Raw genomic sequence first — 26,565 nt, forward strand, 5'->3', positions numbered from 1 at the left:
CTCCCCGCCTGCCCCCCAGGCTGGGTCCTGGAGGTTCCGGGCAGCCCCACTGAGAACAGCTGTTTGGGGATATAGGAAGGAGGCTGGGGACAGGCTGCTAGGGGTCCTTGGGGTCCCTGGGGGCTGGGGTCCTCCTCTTGGAATCAGAGGCCCACTGGCCACCACCTGTCCTGGCCTTCAAGTGCTTCGACTGGGACAGTTTGGAGAATGGGATTCCAAAAGGACTCGGGTGCCTGTCAGGGGTCTGGCCGTCAGCCAGGGGGTTGGCACTGCGGGCTGGCCGTGGGCTCCCTGGATCCTGTAGTGTGCGGGACATGGGGCTACCCTTGGCTGGCCAGTGCGGGGGACCTGCCAGGGTTGGACCCATTTTCCTGACAGAGCCCTGGGCGCGGTCAGCAGCGGGACGGAACCGTGGGGTTCCTGGGGTCCTGAGCGGTCGTGGGAATCCCTCTTTATCACGGGTCCCCGAGGCAGATATTCCGTACTGACGAAGTTGCTGGCCCTGTGGAGAGAGGGTGAGAGTTGGTGAGCTCGGATACTGGGGGCTGCTCCTGCCCACCAGGCTCCCCCCACCCCAGACTGTCTTACTGCATTGAGCCTCAGTTCCCCTGTGAACCACGGGAAAATAACCCAACCTCACTGTCACAGTAAGTCTTCCTCTTCTCTTTACCACCCCTGCCCCAGCTTCAAGCATATGTAAATAGGGCCAGCCAGAGTCGGGCTGAGAATAGGCCTGAGTCAGCTCCCACTGCCCTAATCAGGGTTCCTTGGGGGCCCCAGACAGCCATGGCCGCTTTGTGAGTAGTTCCAGGTAGTTCTATGGTGGGGCCTGAGGACTGTCCACATCTCAGGGAAGGCAACCTGTAGCTCCTTTCACAGACAGGAACCCGAGGGCCCCAAGTGGTGTACCCTGTGGGGAAGGAGTTCGGGCATCAGGCATCAGCTTGACTGAACAGCAGGGCGGAGTCTGTTTCTTGCACTCTGGGCACCCCTCTTTCCCTCCCTCCTCAGCAAGAGCCTGGCATGACTAGCGTCCAGGGTGGGTCACCATTCAAGAGAGTTTCCCATGAAAGCCCAGTGAGTCAGAGGCACCCAGTGCTTAGGCCTTGCTCCAGTGCACTGAGACCCGCCTGCCGTGGGTGCTTGGCCTTAAGGCTCTGCTGTACCCCTCGCCAGCCACTGGGGACTGTGGAGGGCAGCCTCCACAGTGCCATTGTCAGACTGGTGCCAGCTGTGTATCAGCACAAGATGCTGGGCTCTTGCTTCCTTCCGTGGAGACACGGTCAGGGCCCACCAGTGGCAGAAGAAGGCCCAGCAGACAGGACTTGGCTCAGGCTTCATCCGGGCCTTGCCTCAGACTATCCTTGTTAGCACCACAGGCAGGGCCTCACTCAGAAGCCCCCAGGGCCTTGCCCCCTGGGGTGCCCCTCTGCTACCAGGGCTGCCTCCATCAAAGCAAGCCCCATTCAAGTGTCTGCTGCACATGGTGCCCATGACCTTGTTTCACCCCAGAAAGGTGTCCCTGCTCTACGGAATAGGCAGGTGAGGCCCAGAATTGTGCTGTGGTGGTCGCTGAGGCCACACCCTTCAGAAGTCCAGCATCCAGGGAAATGTCAGGAGTGACTGTACAGAGAACCCCCAAGTCCCGGCAACACCGCTGGGTGGGGGCAATGATTGCAGCTGATTTGCAGACCAGGACACAGTGGTTCTAGGGGTGAAGGGGTGAGGCCAGGTGAGGCCGAGGAAGACAGTAGCCCCCAATACCATAGGGGAGGTGCCAGTATGAGGACCTGGGCCTCAGCTCTTCCACCTGTCAAATGGGCAGTTATGTTTCTCTATGCCTCGGGCTGTCTGCATTTGTGGATTAGCATGTATAAGCTTTGGGGCAAACTGCTTCTCTCCTGAGGCTTGTGGTCCAGCTCTGAGATTGCAGAACATGAGAAAAGGGCTATAGGGCATCTCATCTACCCACTTGCCCTGGACAGGAAAGCTGTGGCCTGCAGAGGTCAGGACTTGTCCCAAACGCTGAGGCTGGCAGAGAAGCAGGATTAAAACCAGCTTGTCCTGTACCTCAAAAACTCCATCCATGTTCCACCAGACAGTCTCCCCAGAAGGAAATGTTGGTAGGTAACATTAGACTAGCCGGTTTGAAAATGGAACTTAAAATCACAGATAATTTCTACTTCCGAACTGCAGGTGGCATGGATCAGTCAAGAAAAATGTAATTCATGTTTATTCCAAACATACAAGCTGCATCACTCTAAATATACTAAACTCAATGAATTCTATAAGTGGGTGCAATGCAAGCATTACTTTATTTTGGGGGACAGAGGTTGTTATCAGATGCCAGGAAGCAGGAGGAATGAAAATGAGTATATTTTGTTTTTTGAGACTTGAACAAGTGCCTTGCATATGCAGGGCATGTGCTCTTTTGTTGACTTACCTCCCAGCATGAATTACAACTTGATAAAGCAAACTTTTTTTTTTTTTAAATAAAAAACAGTCTCATGGTGGGCTGGAGCAATAGCACAGTGGGTAGGGCATTTGCTTTGAATGCGGCTGACATAGGTTTGATCTCCAGCATCCCATATGGTCCCCCAAGCCTGCCAGGAGTGAGTGATTCCTGAGCAAAAAGCCAGGAATAACACCTGAGTACTGCTGGGTGTGGCTCCAAAATAAAAACAAACGAAAAAAGCAGACTCATGGAGCTGGGGAGATAATACAAGGTACTAGATACATGCTCTGCATTCAGGAGTCCTGAGCACTGCTGGGAGTAACCCCTAAGCAGTCAGGAGGTATACTCTCTGAGCACTGCCAGGTGTGACCACCAATCTGAAATAAATTAATTACAAACCAGATTTACAAACCCCTTTCACCTTTTGCCCTGCAGCATGGTAAGGATCAGTCTCACTGGCTCTGAGCATCCTCCATGAGATATGAGAGCTTTCCCTGCCCTCAGTGGCTAGACACAACATGGCACAGACATTCTTATGAGTGCCCAGGAGCTTGGGGTGAGAGGGTATCATCCAGCCATGACCTCCCCGAGGGGGATGCCTTGGCATTAGGGTGATGAAGGCCAGTGGGGTCAGGCTTGGGGTCATGTGCCTTAGTGGGCTTTGGGCACATCAGAGAGAAACCTTGTCTTAAAAGGCCCTGCAGGGAGCCAGAACTCACTTCCTGCTCCTGTCCCAGGTAATTGTGCAGCGGTCACTGTCAGCCCGGGACCTGAACCATGCCAAGGCAGGCTCCATCCTGGCCAGCTACCTCAAGATGCTGCCCATGGGCTTGATCATCATGCCAGGAATGATCAGCCGTGTGCTGTTCCCAGGTAGGAGGTGCCAGGCACCAAGCAGGGTATCCTGGATTTTTTGCTTGCCGAGGGTACAGGGGAACCCTGGCAGATGAAGGAATCTTTTCCCAGTCTGGGAGGAATGGGTGATAGATGGGCCCAGGGCCTCAAAAGGGCTGATCTGAAGATGGCCTGGCAGAAGGTCGGGACAAAGAAAACTTAGTACTATGTGATTTGGGTGTGTAAAGGGGTGTCTTTGTGTACCATGACATCCTATGGGCAGCTTGAGAGTGGACAGGGCCAACTGCAAGTGTGGCTGCTAAGTGTCTCCCTTTCAGCTCCGGCTAGTAGCTGTGTGGCCTTTGGGAGGACAGACACATGGCTCTGGGTGGTACTTACTCTTTCTGCCCTGCCCCTTAGTTTCTAACAAGAAAAGTTCTCGAGCTGCAGTCAAGGCGGCCAGTAGATGGCAGCTCTGGGGGAGGGGCTCCCAGGATCTCCCCACACACCTGTGATTCCTTGTAGGCAGAGCGTGGGGTCCGCATCCTCCTCGAAGTGCTCGTCTCATCTTGCTCTTGGCCCTGGGCCCACGGGGAGCCACCTAGGGGCCCGCCAAAGGTTCCTCGGGTCATGTGGGGGGCACTGAGCTGTCGGCGGGCCAGGTGGGCGGGCCCATTGGCTACCTGTTCTGAGTGGCGCCGCCGGGGTGGGCCTGCGCTATCCCTCACCTCAAAATACTCGTCGGACACGGAAGAGGAGGCCAGTGAGGGCCGCCGTGGGCCAGGACCAAGGCTGGAACTGCCCGAGAGGCTGTCCTGGTCACTGAGGGTCACATAATCGTCGTCTTCCTCCTCCTCCTCCCCATCCAGTCCATTAGGGACCACGTCCCCCCCACTGCTAGGGTTTTCCTGGGTCATAGACAGCTGCCGCTGGAGGGGGGCATGGCTGGGGCCTGCTGACAGGGGTGACCCGTGGTCTGTTCCATTCTGGGATACCTTGTCTTCCGGACTTTCCAGGGCCCAGCCAGCATTGCTGCTGTCCTGGACCAGCACGTCTGCCACAGGGACTGTCCGGGGCTTGGGTATGGGGGTCTTTGGCTCAGGGTCACCCTGGGGAAGGCCGTTCTCAGCTGGGACCCCATCCTGGGGGGCACTGGGCACAGGGCTGGGGCCACTGTCCCGGTTCTGCTTCCACAGCTGGGTGCCATTCTGGGATGAGTCCCTGATCTTGATGCGGTTCATCTGGCTGGGCTGAGGGTTCCAGATGTTGGGGTCAATGATGTTGATGTAGCCCAGGATGTCACTGCCGGGCTCTGGGTCGGGCTCCACCCATGTGGGTAGATATTCGAACATGTTGGCGCGTTCTAGGTTGAGCAGCCCTGGGTGGATTAGTGTGGGCGGTTCCAGCAGATCTCCTGGACGCTCGGCCAGCACTGGGGGTCTCTTGACCTCCTGCTTCTCAGAGGATGACTTGGCAATTTCGTCGGCACTTTTGGCCTTGACCAGAGCATACTTGGGGTTGACCAGCTTTTTGGCCACGGTACCTGAGGGTACCATTGGGACTACGGAAGGCAGCACGATGGGTTCGGGCTCGGGCTCCTTTTCCATGGGGACACCCTTGAGGCTGACACCATGCGACATGAGGTAGAGCTCCTGGAACTGCCGATCGAACATCTCTACCACCTGACCGGACAGCACTGAGATAACATTCCGGTCCGTCCTTGCAGCTGACCACGTGAAGCTGGAACACAAGGGAGGGCAGCTAAATCAGCACTTGCAGTTGGGGTGCGGCTGCATGCATCCACGGGGGGCTACGAGGCCCTGTAGCTCAAGGCTACACTGGCTCCAGGGCCCTGGGAGGGGTTAGGATAGACAGGACACAGCCATAGGGTCAGACCCAGGTGGGGGATCCTGGGGGATTCCCCGTGTCAGTGGCACGGCACAAGCTCCCATGAGGTCCCTTGGGGACCCCTGAGGTTTCCCAGACCTGGAGCCCCTCCTAGGTGTTCTGGGCACCAGAATGGGCCTGCTGTCGCCTGCTTGCTCAGTCCACCCATCTCCCAGGACAGTGGGTTCTGAGTGCTGGACCAGCCCCCACACTCCTCCAGGCTGGCAACAGTATCTGCAGACCAAAGCATTCCCCTGCCTGCACAGGAACACGGGTGTGTCCCACTCCTCAGGTCTCACAAGTCCAGGGACCAAAGAACCAGAATAACCAGGGTGTCAGGGGCAGGATTAAAGGCAGAAATGAACTGGGAACTAGAGACAGCTGACCCATGTGCCCCCAGAGAGCTGAAATCACCTGTAGGAGCCGCAGATGGCCCGGTCTCCATCCACAAACATGAACTTCTGGGCCAGGGTGCCCTTGAACTTGGTGGCCGACCGAGTGAAGAACTCAGTTCCCCCACTGCTCCGTACCCTGAGGTTCTGTGACAAGGACAGAGCACACAATTACACAAGCATAGCAGTGACCACATGACAGGGCTCAGCAGGGAGAGATCTGGGGTGCCAGTGAGGAAAGGAGAAAGTGCTGATGTGTGCAGGGAGCACAGAACCCAAGGCAGGGTGTGGGGCTGGAGGAAGGCAAGGAGCAGGATGCGGGGTCCAGTGTCTGCTGCTCACCACAGGCCCGTCTGGCACTGACCACTCGGAGCTCCAGCAGGAGAAAGGCTGTGTGGATCCACATAAGAGGATGGGGAGAGGTCGCATTGGCTGAGGCTCTGCAGAGGGATCTGGGATCCCCTGGGTGTGCCCAGCTGATCTCCTCACTCTGTCCTGGAGGCAGAGCCACAGCAGATTCTCTCTTCCTGTGGGCCTGTACATCCCCACCTCCCCCTTATTGGGGCTGCAGAAGGAACAGACACCTCAGGAAGTGGACTACAGGCCCAGAGAAGGGAGTGGGGCTCTCCCCTCTCCATGGGTCTACTCCCCTCCCTCTTCTAAGGGGAGGTTCTGGCTCTGGGGAGGCTGGGTGAAAGGTGGTAGGGAGGCAGAGTTGAGGGGCTCCAAGGTAGAGCCTTAGGACCTTAGGTCCGTGTGCATTGTTGGGGTACCCTTGAGGGTTTGACTCAGGAAGTGTGGGTCAGGTGTCATCCTGTCTGATGTGGCTACAGCAAGGCTGCTCAGACAGCCCTAGTCTCGGCAGCACCATGGCGGCAGTTCTGAGGGAGCCTCATTCTTGGGAGAGGCAGCACTGACTCTATACCCGGTTCTGACACCTGTAATGACTCCCTGTGGGACAAGGTTTCCTGCTGCAAGTGAGGGCGGCGGGGGAGAAAGAGCTTCTAGCTCCCAGCTGCGCACAACTGTGGAAGGTTCTTAGGAAAGCCACATCCGGGATGCATGCAAGAAAGACAAGGAAGTGTGGGTCACAATAGGAAGGGGCTGAGGCGTTCCCGGCTGAGAATACAAAGGCCTGGCACAAATGAGACCAGAGCGGGAGAGCTTTGGGTGAGGAGGGTGGGCGAAGGCGCTGCAGGGCGGCTGGCAGGAGCTGATGCAAGATGGTACAGGCTTCCACCGGCTCTGCCTGGGTGGCAGGGGCTGGGCAAGGGCAGAGCACAGGAGGGCTGGGCTGTGCGGGTCTGGGGTTCTGGCACCTGGGGGCGGGTACAGGAAGTAAACAGAGCAAGAGGCACAGAAGGATGGGGCAGGCAGCTATGACTGAGGGAGGTGGGCCTGAAGCAAAGAACAGGGAGAAAAAGTGTGTGGGTGCTAAAGCTTTCTCTTCTGGACCCCCACTTGGTGGGGAGCAACCCCAGGCCAAAATTCAAAGCTGTTGAGGGTAGGTCTCTGTGGACACACACCCAGTCATGAGATAAATAATCTCATCTTGTGGTGGGGCCCAGCCCAGAAGGCCGATAAGCCTCTGCTCTGGGGGCTGGCTGCCTAGCTCTCCAGGCACTGGCCTGCCCACAGCCAGTTCAGCAGGAAGCTGGCCCCTGGCCCAGGACAATTACGGCTCGTGACTTTGTACCCAACATGGAGCATGCTGGAGGACCAGAAGTCAGAACAAAGATCCCGGGGGCGGTGCAAGGCCAGCCTGTCACCTGTGCCTAACCACAGCCTAACTCTGTGGCTCCTGTGGGCTCCAGGCCCAGCACTGCGGGCTAAAGCCACAGGCCCTCATCAGCCTGGAATAGCTAGCTACCTGTGTCTGCCCTCAGCACTGCTCTGAGGGAGGGCACAGTGCCTCCCTGACTCTGAAGACTGACTTGTCCTCTGGTTGCTCTGGGTGGCTGAGGGGCTCCCAGGGAGTCTCCGGGTGCTCTGGGTATTCACATCCCAGCTTGCATGTTAGAGGCTGGCCTGGAGCTGAGGCGCAGCAGCAGGTAGGGGCTCGTGTCACCCCCCTCCCCTGCCTATTTGTTCCTGGGTGGGCCCCACCCCATGTGCCTGACTCAGATGAGGTAATGTCTCCGGAGTCAGGACTCGGGTGAGCAAAGGTGGATCCCACAACGCCGCATTGTCTCTAAGACTCACTACTCCCCCAGCAGACAGCACAGGCAGCAGGAGGCAGCACTGGTGCAGACTGGCCCCAGAGGGCGCCCTAGCATGTCCTGGGACCTGCCAGCTTGTCTGTTGTGTTATAAGTGACAGGAGGCAGTGATAGCTCGTGGAGAACCCCAGGAAGGCCTGGTGGCAATTCCTCACTGGCTCCCACCAGGAAGGCCTGGTGGCAATTCCTCACTGGCTCCCACCAGGAAGGCCTGGTGGCAATTCCTCACTGGCTCCCACCCTGACAGTCTTTGGCCAGGGTGGGTGGGCAAGGGAAGGGACTGCGCAAAACTGCAGTGCCCGGTCCTGCACCTTGTGTCTCTGTGGGTGGGGCGCTCAGCTCTCCCTGGTCTCTGGGGCTCAGGTGGAATGGGCAATGCTCACCTCTAGGCAACTGGCTGATAGAAAAGGACCTTTGTGAACTAACTTTGGGGGAACAGACTTGGCAGTTCCAAAACCTTGTCTGAGGGCCCCTACTGCCTCTGCATAACTGATACTCCTGTTGGTGAGGGTCCCTCGGCCTGTCTGGGTATTGACAGCCACCTGCTGTCAATACTGCAGTGCAGAGCTCCCCACACAACCACTAAGCAGTTCTCAGGGAGGAGAGGACACTTCTTTTTTTTGTTTTGTTTTTGGGCCACACCCGGCAGTGCTCAGGGGTTACTCCTGACTGTCTGCTCAGAAATAGCTCCTGGCAGGCACGGGGGACCATATGGGACACCGGGATTCGAACCAACCACCTTTGGTCCTCAATCAGCTGCTTGCAAGGCAAACGCCGCTGTGCTATCTCTCCGGGCCCGAGAGGACACTTCTTAACTGCAGGAGGCCCAGGTTCGATCTCCAGCACTGCTGGTTCCCCTAAGCATTGCCAAGACTAATATCGAGTACAGAGCTGGGTAAAGCCCCTGGGTACCACTAGGGTGGCCCCAAAAGACAAACCAAAAGATGTCTTCAGATGCAGCCAACATCCCACATGAGGCAGACCCCGGGTACAGGTGGATGGGGGTGGGGGTGGGGTCTTCTTTGTGACCAGATACAGTGCCAGAAGCTGGAGTGGAGCTACAGCACTGCCACCCACCTGCTTTTTCTGGTGAAGATACTGCCCAGATGCTGGGTCCATATCAGAGCAGGTGGACCAGGCTGGGAGCTGGCCCCGAGGAGAGCCAGGCTGGCCTGCATGGGCCAAGTCAGTGAGTTGCCCAGCACCTGCCTGTGGCCTCCTGGCTGGTCTCTGTTCATTAGTGGGTCTAGCCTTTGCCCTGGTGGCTGCTGGTTTTTCCAGTTTGGCTGCACAAAGTCACCTCACAGCCCAGATCTTGTCCTAAGCTAGGAGCCTGGAGGCCCATCCTGGTTCTTGCTGGCCACAGGTTTTCTTCGGCACTCAGTACCAGTACCACCCCCACCCCCAAATGTGGCTAGTTATGTGGCACTGGCTGTGGTCCCAATGGCGAGAAGGCCATGTCCTCTCTACTTGTTGCCATAAGGGGTGTCCCTCCCCACTTTCAAGGGCTGTCTAGGACCAGATGAGGCCAGCGTGCTCAGGTGTGGCTGGGAGCACACTAGGGCAGTGTAGATGCGTGGCCCTTCTTGCCACGGCCTGTCCTCTCTCCCCTGGCAGCAGGAGCAATGCCAGCCAAAACCATAGCATCGCTGGTGGGGGCTCAGGTCAGGAGGGGCAGGGTGGGGTGAGGTCAGTGCTGCCTGGAAGACGGCAGTGTGTGCAAATGGTCAGGAAAAAGCCGAACACACCAGTGGCAAGACAGATGCATTCCCTGCTCTGCCCTGTGTGGCTCCCAGAGACTCCCCTACACATGCCAGCACCACCACCCTCAGACACAGAGACTGGGGCCTGGAGGTTGTGCCTGGAAAATCACAGCGGTTAGCAGGGTTGCGGCTCCACTCTGGCTACTGGCATTGGCCCTGGACAGGTGCCCAATACCACCTCATCACAGAGAGGACCCCCAATCCACCTGTCCCTGGGCTGGCAGAAGGGGAGGGCAGGTCGATGCAGGCTGAGCAGGCCCAGGGCTTCCCAGCAGAGGAAGGCTTCGACAGGCTAGGGCCCGGCATGCCTGCGGGCAGGGAGGTGGGCTGCAAAGGCAGGCCCTCGACATGGTGACACACTTGGCCAGGGCTGGGCCTGCAGAAACCTCTGGCTGCCTGCCCAGCTGAGGGGGAAGATGGGAAGGCTCAAAGGTGAAGACAAGGCCAGGGTCAAGATTCCCTGGCAGAGGGGCCTAGTCCACTGGCACCCACAGCAAAGCAGGACCTTTAGGGAAACACCTTTCTACAGCTCCAGGTGTTTAAGAGCTGAGAGGAGTCAAACCTCCGGGCCTTTCCCTCCCCTGCCCACAGGGCTGAAGTTTAAGATCTCTCAGAACTGCATAGCTCTCAGAGCACTTTTACAGCCCTGTCCCTCCCCTTGAAGCCTCAGACAACCCTGTGAGGCATCATTATGAGTATGAGGCAGGTCTGTGCCACAGCTCCATGGCACCAGGCATGAACTGGCCAGCTGTGCTGGCCACGAACAAGTACAGCCTTGACCAGGAACACTGAGCCCCAAGGGGTTGAGGCCACCTTGTCCACACACAGTTCTCATCAGACTGACTTCATAACTTGACAGGAAACTCTGGGCAGTGTAGTTCAGCTCTGTGACCGTATCTCATATGGGGCCTCATCCAGAGGCCTCGGGACCTCTGGCATGGCAAGCATTGCAGCTGCAGGGAATTCTGAGGCCCCCAACTACACCAGCAACAGCAATGAGTAGAGGGGGCACGCAGGGGCCTGCTTTGAAGGGAGGGAGCTCTAGTCATGGGCTCAGCTCTGTCCTACCTATCCCTCTGTGCTACATCTCTGGCACTTACTTGCCCACTAAAAAAAGACCTCAGATTCCCATGGGGGCAGGTAGGAAGGAGGACGCTGGAGCTCAGCCCAGGGTACACAAACTCCCTGCTGGCCTCCCTACTTCTGCACCCAGGAATGTAGAAGGCTGAGTGATGGGTGCAGATACCCCACTGAGCACAGGGCAGACACACCACAGGCACCACTGGCTCTCCTTCGAGTGAGCCCTGAGCCTTGGTGGGCAGGGCACAGGCTGAGGCTGCTTTTGGCCCATTGCAGGAGGTGTCTGCCCCTAGCCCAGACCTCTGAAGTGAGCTGTCTCCAGGAGTCGATTCTCAGTGCTAATTACATGGTGGGCAGTGCGGCAGGTGAGCGTGGGGCTTGGGGTCAACCTGCCAGCGAGACCACATAAAAATGCCCCTGCCGACCACAGACTCGCTGCCATCAGGGCTCACGCCCACTTGAAAGGACCTGGCTGAGGTGGGGGGACCACACCTGACAAAGGTTGACAAATTATAGGCTGGGCAAGCCCCTCATTAAGCAGGTGGCAACGCCTCTGGTTGTAGGGTTTTGCGGGCCTCACAGGCCTGAAACCCAAGTTCGTTCTGGTGTTCCTGTAGGATGGACTCCACTGTCTGGACCTTCAACTAATACACTGTGACTTGGGCAACAGTCTCCACTTGCCTCACCTGTGAGATGGACCCGACGGCTGCTGATCCCCTTGGGTGTGAGTGGGGCTAAAGTAACTGTGAGGGCACAATTGCACATGGGCCCTGCCCATGATGGAAGAAGGTGCTACACCTGGGCAGGGTGAGCATGGTTGGAGGTGCTAAGTCAAGCGTCTCTGCCTGGGCAGAAGGAACCAGGGATTCGAGAACACAGCAGAGAAGCCCCTCTCTGCTGCCCCAGCAGGCTTTTGGCCCCACTCTTACTCCTCCAACGTTGCCCAGGAGGGTTTCATTTCCTTTGCTCTTACTGTTTTAGGGACATGCCTGGAGGTGCTCAGGGTTCAACCCAGGGGTGCTCATTAAGGCCCAGTAAGGGAGTAAGAGTCCCACCTGGGGCTTCTGCATAAAAATAAGTTCCAGCTTTCTGAGCCTTGTCCTGACCAGGAAAGTGTTCTGTGACCTCAGCCTGAGGGAGCATCCTGTGTTGGACCCAGATCCTACAACCAATGGGTGGACTTTATATGGGGACAGAGCTTGGCTTAACCCCAGGAAGGAATTCCTGGGATCAAGAGCTCCCAGAGCATATGTGAGCTGCCGGGGGCAGGGTGGTGAGCACCTTCTCTCTGAGATGTGCGACAGACGTGACATGCTGTGGTATGAATTCTGGAATAAGGCCAGTAGGCTGGTAATCAATGTTTACAGTATCTGACTGCTGAAGGTGGTGAGCGTCCTATACCCTGGGGCATTCAAATAGCCATCAGGTGACCCTTTGGCAGGCAGCTCCAGGAATACTGAACTCTATGTGCCCTGCATAGGGTGCCACCCCGAAGGCAGATGACGGCCATGTTTGGGGATGACCGGATGAATGGCCAGCTGGCTCACCTTTAGGTGCCCCAGGTGCATGCGGGCCCGCTCGCACATGTGCAGGAAGTACTTGACATTGCTTTCGTCCACGATGATGTAAACAGCCACCTTCCTCTTGAAGCCGGCATCCAGCAGGTCCTTGAAGATATCCACATCGGTGAACATGTCCATGACCACAGCTATCACCTAGGAGCAGGGAGACCAGGAGATCAGTGTCATGGGGCACCTCCCTTGCCCCCACCTGCTGGAGGTGCTCATTCATGCCACCTCAGGACTGGAAGCAGAAAGTGTGGGGCTGACAGTCTTTCTGGTTTTTGGCTTTACTTCAAGGCAGCAAAATTCAGATGGATGGCACCAGAGTGAAAGTACAGTGGGTAGGGTGTTTGCCCTTTATGTGGCCAATCTGGATTCAATTCCTGGTATCTTATATGGTCCTCCTGAGCCTGCCAGGAGTGATCCCTGAGCTCAGTGTCAGGAGTAAACCTCAAGCAATGCCAGGTGTGGCCCAAAGACAAAACAAAAATACATCTTTTGAAAGATATTCCTGATGTTTTCCCTCAGGAAACAGAGCCTTAGGCCTGGGTGGATGAGAAATGCTGGATACGTGGCTCAGTAGCCACATAGAACACTAGCCCCACAGTGTTGAAGCCACAAATTCCATCCCCTTTACCTGTCCATGTGCCAGCATTTGCCTAGTGGTGATGCTGTCTGTGGACATTGCAGCTCTACATCCAAGTGTGCCACCTCCAACAGACCTCAATCAATGTGTGCAGGGACTACAACCAGTGTGCAACTCCCCACAAACTGTGCATCCCGTGTGTGCCACCCTTGGTCATAGCAGCAGCAGCAGTAAGAGGAAGGGAAGCAGGGAGATCACAAAGAAAACACTAAAGAAGGCAGAAGGCAGAGACAACACTGAGGAGAGAGGGAGTGAGTCCTGAGGGTTGGAGGTTCAGAGGAGAGTAGTTCGTTCCACTAGAGGGGCAGCCTGCATTCCAGGAGCTACAAAGAGGGGCGCAGTGCTGCTGGGGCTGGGAAACAGTTTGTTCCCAGGCTGTGTTTCCAGACCCATAGGCCACCTGCATCTCTGGATGTGTGAACAGTGCTGGGAGGCAGCAACTTTGTGATTCTCTTCATGGCACCTCTCCATGTTCCAGGTTGCTGTGAGCAGCCTCCTGTCTGCTCTAGAAAGAGCTCATCCCAGCAGCGCAAAGTAAGCTGTGACCTTCCTATCAGCTGACCCACATGGATCCCCATTCAGCTGGCCTCCAAACTTCTGGTCTTCTTGGAAAAGGGGGCACCTAGAGCTGATGAGTCTATGCCCCAGCCCCTGCCCAGCCTATGGAAGCAGTGATGCACCCTAAGCTTGACAGTAAGGCTGGAGGAGGGAAAGACGTGCAGGGAAAATCTGGACAAAGAAGCTAGAGCCTTGGGGTGGTCTGTGGTGCCTGGGCTCAGAGGAGCTCAGTCTTGCCCTCCTCCTGATCTATAGGGCAACAATGGGATTGTGTGAACCCAGAGCCAGGCACCTCTGAGCTTCACCAGCCTCCTCCGAAGCAGTGTCACAACCCTTCTCAGTCTGAGAACCTCTGGGAGAGAAGCAAGTCAAGAGATCTCTTCTGGGCCACACAGCAAGCTGGGGACAGTCAGGCGGGAGAATTCCCACCCTTCATGAGGGCGGCAGGCAGGCTCCTCTCATTGGGATCCAGACTTGAAGGTGGGAAGCAGCTCAGCTAGGGCTTGCCTAGGACGTGTCTGCACAGCCCTGCTGCCTTTGTAGGCCCACCTGGCACCTCCCTGACCGGCCCTGGACACACTCTCCATGCGGCCCTGTTCTCACTGATCCCATAGGTGCAGAGAGGTGCCTCCAGGGGCACTGCTCAGCCTGTGTCTTGGCAGATGATTTCAGATCAGGTGGCGGGTGCAGGTGCAGGAGTGGAGATCGCTGTATGCTGGGGGAGGTGGGGAAACATCAGTTTAGGGTGCTCTTCTTTTAAGCCAGGGTCAGTGAGGGGTATCGAGAGACCAGGAAAACCAGGAGGTGCTTGGTAAGGGGGGAAAAGAGGAGAGAGATGAGAAAGTGTTGGAGCTGGGAGGGCTCCCTACTGTGTTGGAGTTCACTGGTGGTGACACGTGTCAGAGACTTCCTCTCCCAGGATCTAAAGCTCTGCTTCATTCTGTTATTATTTTCACTGTCAGGGACTGAACCTGTGAGGCATGTGTTCTACGTGAGCTCTAGCACCAGCCAGGCACTGCAGCCCTAAATCTCTTCCATTCCCAGGATTCCCTCCAGTAAGTGGCTCCTGCCACCACAGCCTCGAGTGCCACCCTGAAAAGGGCACAGACCACCACCTCTCCCCAGCCCTCAGTGGGGTCTCCTGGGCCTGGTTCCAGGATAAGCCCCAGTGGGGCATGCATCATCTCCCAAGTTCCCCTTCCAGGCAGGGTCTGACTCAAGTGTTATAGGCAGCTGGGCTAGATCCGCTGGGGTCTTGACACCCTCTGCTCAATGAGCCCTGTGCATGGACCCAGGCTGGTTCTTCCAGATGCCAAGCTCAGGGCGGGGCGTGGGGGGCAGCCAAGGAGGGCTAAAGGCAGGTACCAGCTAATGTTCATAGAGGGGACTTGCCCTATGCCCAGAGCCTCTGGGGTCTCTTTTCTTTTTAAAATTTTTCTTTGGGCCACACTCAGTAGTGCTCAGGTATCATTCCCTGAGGCAAGCTTGGGAAACAATATGGGGTACCAGGGATCCAATCTAGGTAGGACACATGCAAGGCAATTGCCATATCTATTGTACTCTCAGTTAGTCATGGCCTTTCTGCTCTGTGCACATAGTACTGGGAACGACCCCCTAATAGTATTCTTGAACCAGGGTTTCCCCCACATACCTTCTCCCAGCCACTCTCCTGGAGTGGGCTCTAAAGCTGCTGCCCTTTCCCTCCACCCCGGGTCTGACTATCTCACCTTTGTAGTTGGGATTGCTCTTGGGTCTCAACTGTACTCTTATACCATCTGCACCCACTTTCAGAATTCTCGAAGTACCTTGGGAACAGGTGACATCCAGCTCCAGTATGGGAGATATGGCTACTCTAACCCAGAGACGGGAGAAGGCAAGCTTGGGTAGTGTGGACATAGGTTTCTTGTACAGAGACCATGGAGGCCAGGCCACCATGCTTCCATCACCCAGGCAGCCAGTGAGGAGGACTGAGCCAGGTGAGGGGGCATCTTTTGAACTACAGTGGAGTGAACCCCACCTCTGGTCCATAGGTGTAGATTGGTGGTTTGTCACTCAAGACACACAGCGCATAGCCCTGTGAGAGCTACTTCTGGTGCTGGTGGCAGGGCAGGAGTCTGCACAACCTGCTCCCCTCGTCCTGGGGTCCCAGCAGCTGTGTAAATGAGGATGGGATACAGAGAGATTCCCCTCCTGTACCTCAGTCTCCTTATCTGAAAAGTGAGGAGAATGCATATGACACCAAAGGTTAGCCCTGCAGAGAGGTTGCTGGCTTTCTACATCATCTCAAGGTCCAACAGGACCTGGGCTCACTGCAGCAGCTCACTGTGTCCAAGGTTGGGAGATGAAGCTCTGGCTACCACTGAGACTACCTGCTGGGACTCCCCACAGCTGGTCTTTGGGCACCTTATGTCCAGAGCAGAAGTATTCCTAGGGGTGAGAGAGTAGAACAGAACTATTATGGAAGTTCAAGGAGAAAGTACATGCTGGAGAGGTAGCCAGGGATAGGGTCTCTCCAGAAACCTACCCTGCAGGCTCTCACCTGCTGCCCTCTCAGCCACATGCTCTTCTTGGATTTTAGTTCTTCCCATCACCACTTGGGACTACCATTTGGGACCCTGAGTGCATTCATTGCTCTGATGTTTCTGGCATGGCTAGGCTACAATGGACATGAGACTACCCCACTGTAATGATGCTGGAGAGGGCACAGCAGCACCCGGGTAGTACACCATCTCCCTAAGCCCTGAGAGAGACCTTCTAGGCCAGAGAGATCCTGGAGATACCTCAGGGAGGTATGTTCCTCCCCTAAAGTGCTCTTGAGCAACAGGGGGACAGATACCCCTCACAATTCCGGGGCTGGGAGGTCAGTGACTGTGGACAGGTGTGTAAACGAGTCCTAGGAGGATTGAGTCTCCACCCTAGGCTTTTCCCTCCAGGGTGCTGATGCCCACCCAAATACCAATGAGAGTCACACTCTAGACTGTCAGGGAAAGTAGTGTGACTTGGGCAAGTACCCTTGTTTCCCACTTCCCATCCCTTAGATAGCCTAGCCCACAGGGCTGCAGGGAGTAAGGTGCATGAATGCAGGGCCAGGCCAGGACCTGAGAGCCTATGCTCAGCACATAGCAGATGCAGCTGATCCCTGATCCCCACCAGAGTCCTGATCTACTAGCCTGTCTTCCTCATCTGACCAGGGCAGCTTGTGGTGGAGGAGAACCATGCAGGCCATCCCACAAGGTGTGGAAGTGGCCGTTAAGAACTCAAATTCAACTTCCACTTTAGACAATAACAAGCTCACTGAGCCTATTACCCAGCCTCCTGTCTTAGCGATCAAGATCTGGGCAAAGTCTATAAAGCCATGACAACAGGCAAGCACAGCAGATGTGTCAAGTCTTGAGAAGGGAGACTATGGGAGGCCAGTGCAGGATTGCACAGCTTCCTCTAAGCCACGGCAAAAGGAGGAGGACTCTGGAGGTGTCTGGCAGGTTCCCTTCCCTGTGTCAAAAAGACACAGTTCACTCAGAGCCAAATCAAAGTCCTGCAGAGAGTGTCTCTCAAAGCTCAGCTCCTGCTACCCCAATAGCACACACTGAAGAAACCACAGATCTGAGGGAGAACCAGTCTCCTGGGAAGGAGCCACAGGAGGCAGGTCAGATGCTCACACAGGATCAAGAATCATTTAGCCAAGAGCTCCAGAGTAGGGCCTACAGGTACCCAGCCTCAGAAAGATGCTGCCTAAGCACAGAGGAGTCCAGGTCTCTGGAGCAGATTAACTTTTTCTGCAAAAGGCTGTGCAGACCATGAGGTTTCTAACACAACTACCCAACTCTGCTCAATGGCACAGAACTAGCCTTGACAGCACAGAAACAATGGGTGTCTCTGCACCATTATGAACCAAAGCAGATAGGAGGCCAGATTTGGGCCATAGTTTTCCAACTCTCTCCCTAAACTAGTCTTTCTGATTTAATCTAATAAAGCTTAATAGCAAGACTTAAAGGCATCTGGCTGTTAATAAACAGTTTCACTGATTCCAGGACTATGCTCCATAACATTTTAAAGTAACAAACAGAAACAAAATGCAGCATGCCACTGGATACTCAATATCTAATCAAAAACTAGACATAAAAAAGCAATAGGAAAATGATAGTTAGGAGGAAAAAATATCTACCCAAACCAAGTCAGAACTGAAATATATTAGAAATGACAGAGAAATATCAAAATAATTATAATTGTATAGTATATGTTGAAAAAGTTATTTAGAAACATAAACAAATAGCAGAATAAATCTTAAGAGGTAAAACAATTCAACATGAGAGATACAATAATAAAATTAAATGGGTACCGGAGAGATAGCACAGCGGCATTTGCCTTGCAAGCAGCCAATCCAGGACCTAAGGTGGTTGGTTCGAATCCCGGCGTCCCATATGATCCCCACTGCCTGCCAGGAGCTATTTCTGAGCAGACAGCCAGGAGTCACCCCTGAGCACTGCCGGGTATGCTCCCCTCCCCCCCCAAAAATTAAATGAAGTGAAAAAAGTTTTAAATCCTGATTGGAACTGGGAACAGATGAGATACTATAGAAGAAAAGATAAGGGGCTGGAGAGATGGCACAGTGGTAGGTTGTTTGCATTGTATAAGGCTGACCCAGAACGCACCTGTGTTCAATTCCCGGCATCCCATAGGGTCTCCCAAGCCTTCCAGAAGCAATTTCTGACCACTGCCAGGTGTGGCTCAAAAGCCAAAAAAAAAAAAAAAAAAAAAAAAAAAAAAAAAAAAGAAGAAAAGATAAGTGAACTTGGAAACTTGGAAGACATCCAAAGAAACTACCCAAAATTAAGGGCAGAAAAAAATGGTAAGATTGCAGTGCAGATGAGTTGTGGATCAACATGAAAGGTCAGATATATATGTAACTCGGGTCTCAAACAAAGTAGATATGGAGGTGAGGTAAAAAAAAAAAAAAGTACTTGAAAAAAATAATGGCCATAATATTTCCAAATTTGATGAAAAGCAAGCATCAAAAGTCTGGGAAGTCCAGTGAAATATAAGCAGAAGAAACATGAAGAAAACTTCACTAAGGAACACACTAATCATGTCCCTTGAAAATGATGATAAAGAGAACACCTTAAAAATATCACAGGCAAGGGGCCGGAGATATAGCATGGAGGGTAAGGCGTTTGCCTTTCATGCAGAAGGTCATCGGTTCGAATCCCGGCATCCCATATGGTCCCCCGAGCCTGCAAGGAGCGATTTCTGAGCATGAAGCCAGGAGTAACCCCTGGGCGCTGCCGGGTGTGACCCAAAAACCAAAAAAAAAAAAAAAAAAAAAATCACAGGCAGGGACCGGTGAGGTGGCGCTAGAGGTAAGGTGTCTGCCTTGCAAGTGCTAGCCAAGAAAGGACCTCGGTTCAATACCCCAGCGTTCCATATGGTCCCCCCAAGCCAGGGGCAATTTCTGAGCACTTAGCCAGGAGTAACCCCTGAGCATCAAACGGGTGTGGCTGAAAAACCAAAAAAAAAAAAAAAATCACAGGCAGGGGCTGGAGAGATAGCATGGAGGTAAGGCATTTGCCTTTCATGCAGAATCCCGGCATCCCATATGGTCCCCTGAGCCTGCCAGGAACGATTTCTGACCATAGAGCCAGGAGAAACCCCTGAGCACTGCTGGGTGTGACCCAAAAACCAAAAAAAATATATATATCACAGAGACAGAGAATGGCACACTGTGGGAGGAGCAAACATCTCCACAGAATCACCAAAAAGGTAGAGGACACTTTAAAGTATTGCACTGGAAAAGGTCAACCTTGTTTTCACACCACGCAAAGCAGTGAAATAGGCCCTTTCACACATGCCAGTGCTGAAGCACAGTCCCTTGCAGGCCTGTGCTGTGGAGTGACTATCTCCTTGCACAGATTTGTGGCTGAGGCTGTGTAGCCAGTGGGGGCCTGAGGCAGAAAGAGTAGCTGTTCTGCACTACCCCGCCCCCCCCCCCCCAATATGGCTATAGTGCTTCAGTTTGCCTTTTCTCCACGTTCTCTCCCCTAGTGCTGGCAGAATAATGAGGCATGAAAAGCCACTTCCCCATGTGCCGAGGAAGCTCCCAAGGGCCAAAAGAGCCTGACTCCTGACACACATTCCTCCATCTGACGGATGGTCTGGCTGCAGTGACCTGTCCCCCAGGAAATATCGTGGTCCTACCCCCCCCCAGGGTGTTCTGGGAATGGGAGTGTCTGTGCAGCAAAAAAAACAAGCCAGGGTCTGGATAAGCAGACCAATTACTGATCTCCATATAAGGTTCCCTTGCCAGGGGCCAAAGAGGTGATGATGACATTTTCCAGAGCCACAGAGTTCAGGTCCCAGGCTTCAGAGTCAAGTGGTGGCAAGCCCCCTGCTCCAGGCAGGCAAGCCTATGAACATTTCACCACGATTCCACACAGACCTTCCAGAATCCATATTGGGGCCAGAAATGAAGCCTGGACCAGACATTGCCTGGTTCTGTCACTCCTTCCCAGGAGAGCCCATGGCAGAATACTCCACACTTGGCTCACACTTGGCCTCAGTTTCTTTTCCTCCTTTCCTTTTTTTTTTTTCCTACCTCAGTTGCTTTTCCTGGAAACCTGGGGTGTGGAATTGGATGGCCTGAGGTTTCTCCTTTCTGGCATCATCAGCTTTGGTAACAACCTTCCCCGCCCTCTGTACATTAAGACAGAAGCCTCATTTAGGGCCAATTAAAGAGAGTTTAGGTCTCCTGTGCACAATAGCTGCAGCTGATGGGAAAACAAAATGGTTATTGGAGCCAGAGGGAGCTCAACGGGCCAGTCGCACATTTCACAAGCAGGAGGCTCAGGTTCAGTCCCTAGCATCAGGAGGGATCCTTGAGTATGGAGGTGAGAGTAGGCCCTGAACATGACTGGATGCGGACCCCAAATCTCCTCCCCCCAAAAAACCTAAGAAATTAATGTTTGTTGGTCCCATCAGAGGTTTCTGCCAAGTGGTGTGGGCCCTGAGCCTCCAGCCTTCCCTAGCTAGATAGACATCAGCTCTTCACCACAGCTCAGGAATGCTCCAAAGACAGAAAGCAGACTAGTGTGCAGAAGGGCATCAGGTGAGCAGTGTCACAAGTCCCTCCCTTGTCCTGTTGGTCCGGAGGGCTAGAGCCCTCCATGCTCAGAACTGTAGGGACATCATCTGACCAGACCAGCTGGATTTCCAAGGAGGAAGAGCTTAGAAAGGCTTGAAAACTCTAGCTTCACTGGGCTCAAGAGTGACAGATCAGGGGGGTCCCTGAGCACCTGAATTCTGCAGGAAAGTTCGGCTTGTGAAGGATTCATGCACTGCCCCACAGCAAACCAGGACAGCCTGCACTCACATCTGCTCAGGACATCCCACAGCCCTGCTTCTGCTCCTCAAGGACAGTGTTCACTGCATCTCAGCCCTGACTGCTTCCATAAGTGGACCGAGAGAGAAGCTGGAGAAGGAAGATAGGAAGAGAAGGAGCACTTACTAAATGCCAGTCCAGTGCCAAGGACCATACAGAGCTCTTTTCCCCACTGAAATATTGTCAGGATTTCGAAGCAGATATTGCTAGCACGTTGGCTTTGAAGAAATAGAGGGACATGGGGGTAATGCCACTATCTTAGCGGTGATGTGGTAACAGCAGAGGAGGAGCCAGGCCTGGGGTCTGAGAGATCCCACTTTCCCGCCAGCCCATAGCCAAGTACCCAAACAGGCACCTGTATCTGGGCACCCTCATGCTCCAAGGTGGTTCACAGTTGCCCTAATCCTGCCAGGGTCATAGGGCGGAGATACGTAGTACCTAAGAGCAAAGGATGTAGGGGGATTGGGGACACTTATGGCTGTCACTCATGTACAATTCTTATTCCACCCTTGAAGAAATAGAGGCCCAAGGCCATGTAGCAAGTGTGTATAGGGACCCTTAGGAGGCTGAACCCTTGCTCCCTCTGCTCACTGACCCTGGGAGAGGGCCCCCAAGTCTTGGGATGAACCTGAGGGTAGACCTAAGACACCAGACACCGTTTGACCATGGACACCCGCACAGACCTGGCTCTAGGGTTGTGTGTATGTGGAGGTTAGGGACAATGCTGGGCTCTGTGAAACCACCTGCCTGAGCTCCAGGAGCCTGGGTATGGGCACAGAGGCCCTTCTCCCTGGCAAGCAGCTCCAAACTCTCAATTAAGATGTAAATGCCCAGAGCTGCTCCTGACTCTCCCCAAACTCTCAATTAAGAGGTAAACGCCCAATGGGTAACTGGGGAGAAAGCCTCTGGAGAAGAGGGAGCCAGCACCTGGGATTATGTTATCAGATGCTTCCCGCCTGGCAACTGTGGAGAGCCCTGGGCATAGGCTGGGAGCTGCTGGAGCAGGCAGAAGGCAACTCCCTGAACCCACTAGGTGAGCTTGGGCTAGCAGCCCCTCTGAGCCACACCAGGGCCTCCGCAGGAACAGAGGCTGTCCTGGTGCAACCTAACCAGGAGTAATGAGCGCATCCTGCTTGGCTTACAGGAAAGGCAGCGGGGACAGGAGAGTTGAATGGGGACAAGAAGCCTTACTGTTGTCCTTTGTTGAGCTAGGGGCTGGCTTCCAAGAGAGGCAGAGCTTAGAAAGAACAGCCCAGGTTTCCCTCAGGAAAAGGGGACTCAGCAGAGTCTCCATCCAGAGCCTGGGCGTGGGGTACAGCTCCACCATTGACCAATGCGATGATCTGAGCCTCACCAAGCCTTGGTTTCCTCCACACCTGCTTTATGGCGCATTACTATAGGAGGGTTGCAGTGCAGGTAAAGTGCCCGCTCAGCACCTGGCATGGAACTCGCACTTAATAAATGCTTCATTAAGCAGCTTCTATTCTCCTGGAGCCAAGCCGTGGGCCCAGCCTTCAGTGTGTGAAGGCGGGAGCCTGTCAGAAAAGATGTGAGTTAATCAGGCATCAAGAAACCTGGTTACAGTCCCTTCCCGATGGGTACCCCTTGCCAAAAAACTTGACATCTCTGTTCCCAAGACCAGGACAGGCCAGACAGAATTTGGGTGCAAATCCAACCTTTCCCACTAATTCCCCATCAGTGCCTCTCTGACTTCCCTTTCCTTGGGGCCTCTCTCATCCATCCAGGCCACTGAAGGGATCCTGCCTCAAGCTCTGCCCTAGGTGTTGGGGGGAAGGTACTCCCTCCCTGCCCGGGCCCAGCCTCACCCCTCTGAGGCTGCATCAGAGCGAAGCGGCCCTCCCAGAGGCGGCCCTCCCAGACGAGATGCTACAGGCCTGCCTCTGGTATGCAGTTGGAACCCCACAGAAGGTTTTTCCCCTAGATAAATCTCTGGTTCCTGGGGTGGGGGGTGGGGCCCATAGGTGACCTCCCAGCTGGGGAGAGCCAGAGCCCTTGGGCTGGGAGAGGTCTTGGCAAGCCACACAGCTGGGCAGCAGGCCCAGGACCCAACCACTCCTATCTCAGGGGGTCCGGGAGCAAAGCTTTAAGAGACTTCATGTCTGCACCCATTTTCTAGATGGGAAGACTATGGCTTGGTACAGTTGCTCAGCTCTGGAGGCAGAGCACACTTAGCTGCGTTGTTCATTCATGGCAGCCTTTTGACAAGAGGGGAGCAGAGAGAACCCTGCCAAGGAGGCAGCCACTCCCCAGCTGAGCTAGGCAGGCTGAGAGTGTGCTGTGTCACTTCCCTGCCCCAGGGCCCACCTACCATGCTGATGACAGGCCAACGGGAAGAGGAGGTGGTGGGCTGGGCAGCTCTGACTCAGCTCTGCAGCCCAGGTGCCCTGGTGGGCCAGATAAGTGCTTGGTTCAGGCAGCTGCCCAGCAGGCCCTCTCTCCCTAGCCTGTGAGGAGATCCTTTCTCTTCTCTATGGGAGTGGGGGGCAAAGGAGAATAGGTAAGGATGGGAAATGGGGGAGAAAGACGTGGTGGTTGAGAGTGATTCATGGGGAGAGCTCCTGGCAGGTGGGCGGGCCCAACAAAGTACTCCATCAGCACCCGCATCCCACGCCAGAGACCTTTGCAGGCTGGGGAGCAGCAGAGCCAGGGGAGCTCAAGGACTGCCCCTCCCTGCCCTGCCCATCACTGTGTCCTCCCAGGGAGCCCTCCTAGAGTTTCAGGATAATAAGGGCCCACACCCCCACCCTGCCAGGTACCTAAGAACTAGCTTGGTCACCTTGGCAGGGCCTCAACTACCCGCCTCAGTTTTTCCATCTACAAACAGCAGATAACTGAGATGATCAAGTGCCTGATGCTCAGCAAATAGCAGCTGTTGTTCCCATGGCCAGTCCACACGCACAGCATGTCGGCTGCTGGTCCTGGGTACATGGTGGTGAAGCCATAGGCTTGGCTCACCCTGTGTAAGTTCTCTCCTCCTGCATGCCTCAGTGTGCCCATCTGAAAGCTGAAGCTTGGCCTCTGTTGCTTGAGACTTCTATTTGGGCCAGCAAGGCCCCTGCTAATGGGCGGTAGGTGTGCTGCCTTCCAGAGAAGCCTTCCATGAGATGGAGAGAAAGGGGTTGCCAGAGAGCAAGATTAGGGTTCAGATCTGACATGAACCTCTTCCTGGCTAAGTCACCTAAAGGGACACTGTGAAATGTGTAGGACTTTCTGTGTGGGGACAAAATCTGGGGGTGGCGGCACTGAGGGACTGTATGGTATGGCTGGTGCCCAGCCCTGGCCTGGAGGGGAGGGCACTGAGTCTCCAGCCTAGCCCCAGGCATCCCTATCTACTCCATCACTGGACTGGACTATCTTTCTGTCTGGGGAGATTAGACTTGAGTATTTCCCATGCCAATCTGGGTTGGGAGGGAAGGAACAGGGAAGAGGAACACTGACACCAGCATGAACCTCAGTTCCCCCCCCACCTTTTCTTTTGTTTTTTGGGTCAAACCCGGCAGCACTCAGAGGTTACTCCTGGCTCTGCACTCAAAAATTGCCCCTGGCAAGCACAGGGGACCATATGGGATGGCAGGATTCGAATCACTGTCTATCCTGGATCAGCTGCATGCAAGGCAAATGTCCTACTGCTATTCTTATCTTTCCGACCCCCTGTTTCCCCATTTTTAAGAGGGGGTAGAAATGGAGTAAACAGATCATCCCAGCAGCTCCTCCCCAAGAGACTGGGTTCCAAGACCACAGGCCAGAGTATGTGTGTTCAGGACCTGCTAGTGCCCCCTAGGACCCAACCTCACAGTAGGTGTGGACTGGCTATTCCTTTGAAAATGTGGAGGCCCCTTCCTCCTCCTGGGCCCTCCTCTTCCTGCAGCTCTTCCTTACTCTAGTCACCTGACTCCACAAGGCTTTTATCCTCAGCACCAGTGCTTTACAGGACCAGAAACATGAAGCCCCAAAGCTGCCTGAGATCAGGTGGAAAACCAGGTTCCCTGTCACAGACTATTGACTTAGCCAGCCCCCTTGGGGACAGACATGCCCTCTTCTGGAAACCTAAGCTGTGGCTACTTTGTTAGCTCCAAACCCACTTCTCTGATTTCTTTGTCCAGGAGTTCCCCAGACCTGGTTGTCAGCTGGCAAGGTCATTGACATCTATGTTGTGGGTTTGTGCAAATCGCTGCCCTGTTCTGGGCCAGGAAGAGCCAAAGAGTAAGACTGCTCTGGAAATACCATGTGCACAATCCAAAAGAACAGACTAATAATCTTCACTCGTCTCCACTGAGCTTGGACAGGCTTTAGAATGCTTCTCAACACTGCTCCGAGGCCACTTCAACAAACATGGCAGGAAAAGCCTTGAACCCATGAAAAAGCACTTGTACTAGGAGACGCAGCACCCACTCAGTATCATGGTGAGCATCCTGCACAGGAGATGTCGTTGTACCAGTCAAGAAATGGGGCTCACACTAAGGAAACTGCACTGCTGGACAGGGGTCTGGAAGGGATCTGAAGGTAGAATACAGCCCCGAAGCAAGACTGCAGCAGGACTGGGTGGGATAACTTATATGAGACTCAGGATGCGTCCTCTCCCACCTTGAGGAATGAAGCTCCCAGCTGGGAAAGTTTCAGTCATTGCAAAGCCCTGAGACTCAGGGGCTGCTAGCCTCCCTCCTACTTGCTCAGGCCCACAGGCCAGCCTCAGAGAGACCTGGGTTCCTTCTGAGTCTAGACCTTTACTTCCTCATTCAACCTAACAAATCAACACCAGGGCTGAGGAAGCCTTCTGCTTTTTAGCAGTGAATCACAGCCACCCTCAGGTGCCGGATGGGAGAGAAAGTCCACACTTCCTGCCACACCACCCCAGAGTAGCACCTTCTTTTGGGGAACCTGCTCGCCAGGTCTGAGGAACTTTGAACTCCCCAACAAGGCACAGAGGCTGGCTGGTTGGTGACAAACTGTCCTGCCAGGGGCTCTGTGCCTTTCCCTCTGCAAAGATACCACCAGCACCAGAGACCCCCAGAGGACTGGTTTGGGGTCCCTGACACTGAGGGCACACTGCGGTGTGTGTGTGGAGGGGGGTGCTGCTGGGGCTGAGGCCAGCATCAGCGTGTGTGTGTGTGTGTGTGTGTGTGTGTGTGTGTGTGTGTGTGTGTGTGTGTGTGTGTGTGGAGGGGGTGCTGCTGGGGCCGAGGCCAGCATCTTGTGCATGCAGGACAGTGCGCTGAGTGGGCTCACCTTCTGCGCCTGGCTGATCATCTTGCGCACCACCTCCTTGATGTGGGCCTGTCCGTCGATGGGCGGCTGCATGTAGACGCTGGCCCGGGTCACCCCGCGGTAGGCGATGGTGTCGGGCCAGCCCAGGTCCAGCTGAGGGATGGAGCGGTCTGACTTCTGGGGCCAGTACTCCAGCGAGGGTGGGGGCTCAGCCTCCTGGGGGGCGCCTTCTCCCCCTCGGGCCGCCTCCTCCTCCTCCTCACCCGCACAGTCCTCCTCCTCCTCTTCCTGCTCAGGCCCCCGCGTGCGGCCCGGGGCTCTGGGGTCCTCGGAACCGGGGTCGTACACCTCGATGGTGTCCAGGATGCGCTGGAGCTCCAGCTCCGAGAGGAAGTCCCTGATCTTCTCCCGCTTGAGCACCTCGTAGAAGGCGTCGGGCCCGTCGGCCACCAGCGCCTCCAGCGCCAGCCGCTGCTCCTCGCTGTAGAAGAACTCGGGCTTGGCCTCGCTGGAGCGCCAGTTGACGTGGCTGTCGTCCAGACACTGCACCTGGGAGAAAGCCATGGTGCGCC

The 26,565-nt window shown here is 55.0% G+C and overlaps 2 protein-coding genes across 4 annotated transcripts in view; one reads left to right on the top strand and one right to left on the bottom strand.

Moving 5' to 3' along the window:
* The window catches only part of SLC5A10 (solute carrier family 5 member 10), a 61,765-nt gene that overhangs the window by 10,868 nt on the left and 24,332 nt on the right, over positions 1–26,565 (top strand). For all 3 annotated transcript variants that reach the window (XM_049776877.1, XM_049776879.1, XM_049776878.1), the window contains one exon: positions 3,193–3,328. In XM_049776877.1, coding sequence (XP_049632834.1) covers positions 3,193–3,328 — 136 coding nt within the window. The remainder of the gene's footprint in view (positions 1–3,192; positions 3,329–26,565) is intronic.
* Positions 20–26,565, bottom strand: FAM83G (family with sequence similarity 83 member G). Its single transcript, XM_049777011.1, has 5 exons — positions 26,015–26,565; positions 12,177–12,344; positions 5,591–5,715; positions 3,799–5,029; positions 20–502 (listed from the first exon to the last, which is right to left on the bottom strand). The coding sequence occupies exons 1-5, from the start codon at positions 26,555–26,557 to the stop codon at positions 98–100; spliced, it is 2,472 nt and encodes an 823-aa protein (XP_049632968.1). The 5' UTR covers positions 26,558–26,565; the 3' UTR covers positions 20–97.

Source organism: Suncus etruscus, chromosome 7, assembly GCF_024139225.1.
Source record: "Suncus etruscus isolate mSunEtr1 chromosome 7, mSunEtr1.pri.cur, whole genome shotgun sequence".
In the NCBI taxonomy this organism is placed as follows: Eukaryota; Metazoa; Chordata; class Mammalia; order Eulipotyphla; family Soricidae; genus Suncus; species Suncus etruscus.

What these genes read in the sequence shown, in the direction of transcription:
- FAM83G (XM_049777011.1), bottom strand. Translation starts at nt 26,557, where the DNA reads ATGGCTTTCTCCCAGGTGCAGTGTCTGGACGACAGCCACGTCAACTGG. An exon ending in TGATCAGCCAGGCGCAGAAG is followed by an intron (nt 12,345 to 26,014) that starts GTGAGCCCACTC and finishes CCCTGCTCCTAG; the next exon opens with GTGATAGCTGTGGTCATGGA. An exon ending in CTGCCTACAAGGAATCACAG is followed by an intron (nt 503 to 3,798) that starts GTGTGTGGGGAG and finishes CTCTCTCCACAG; the next exon opens with GGCCAGCAACTTCGTCAGTA.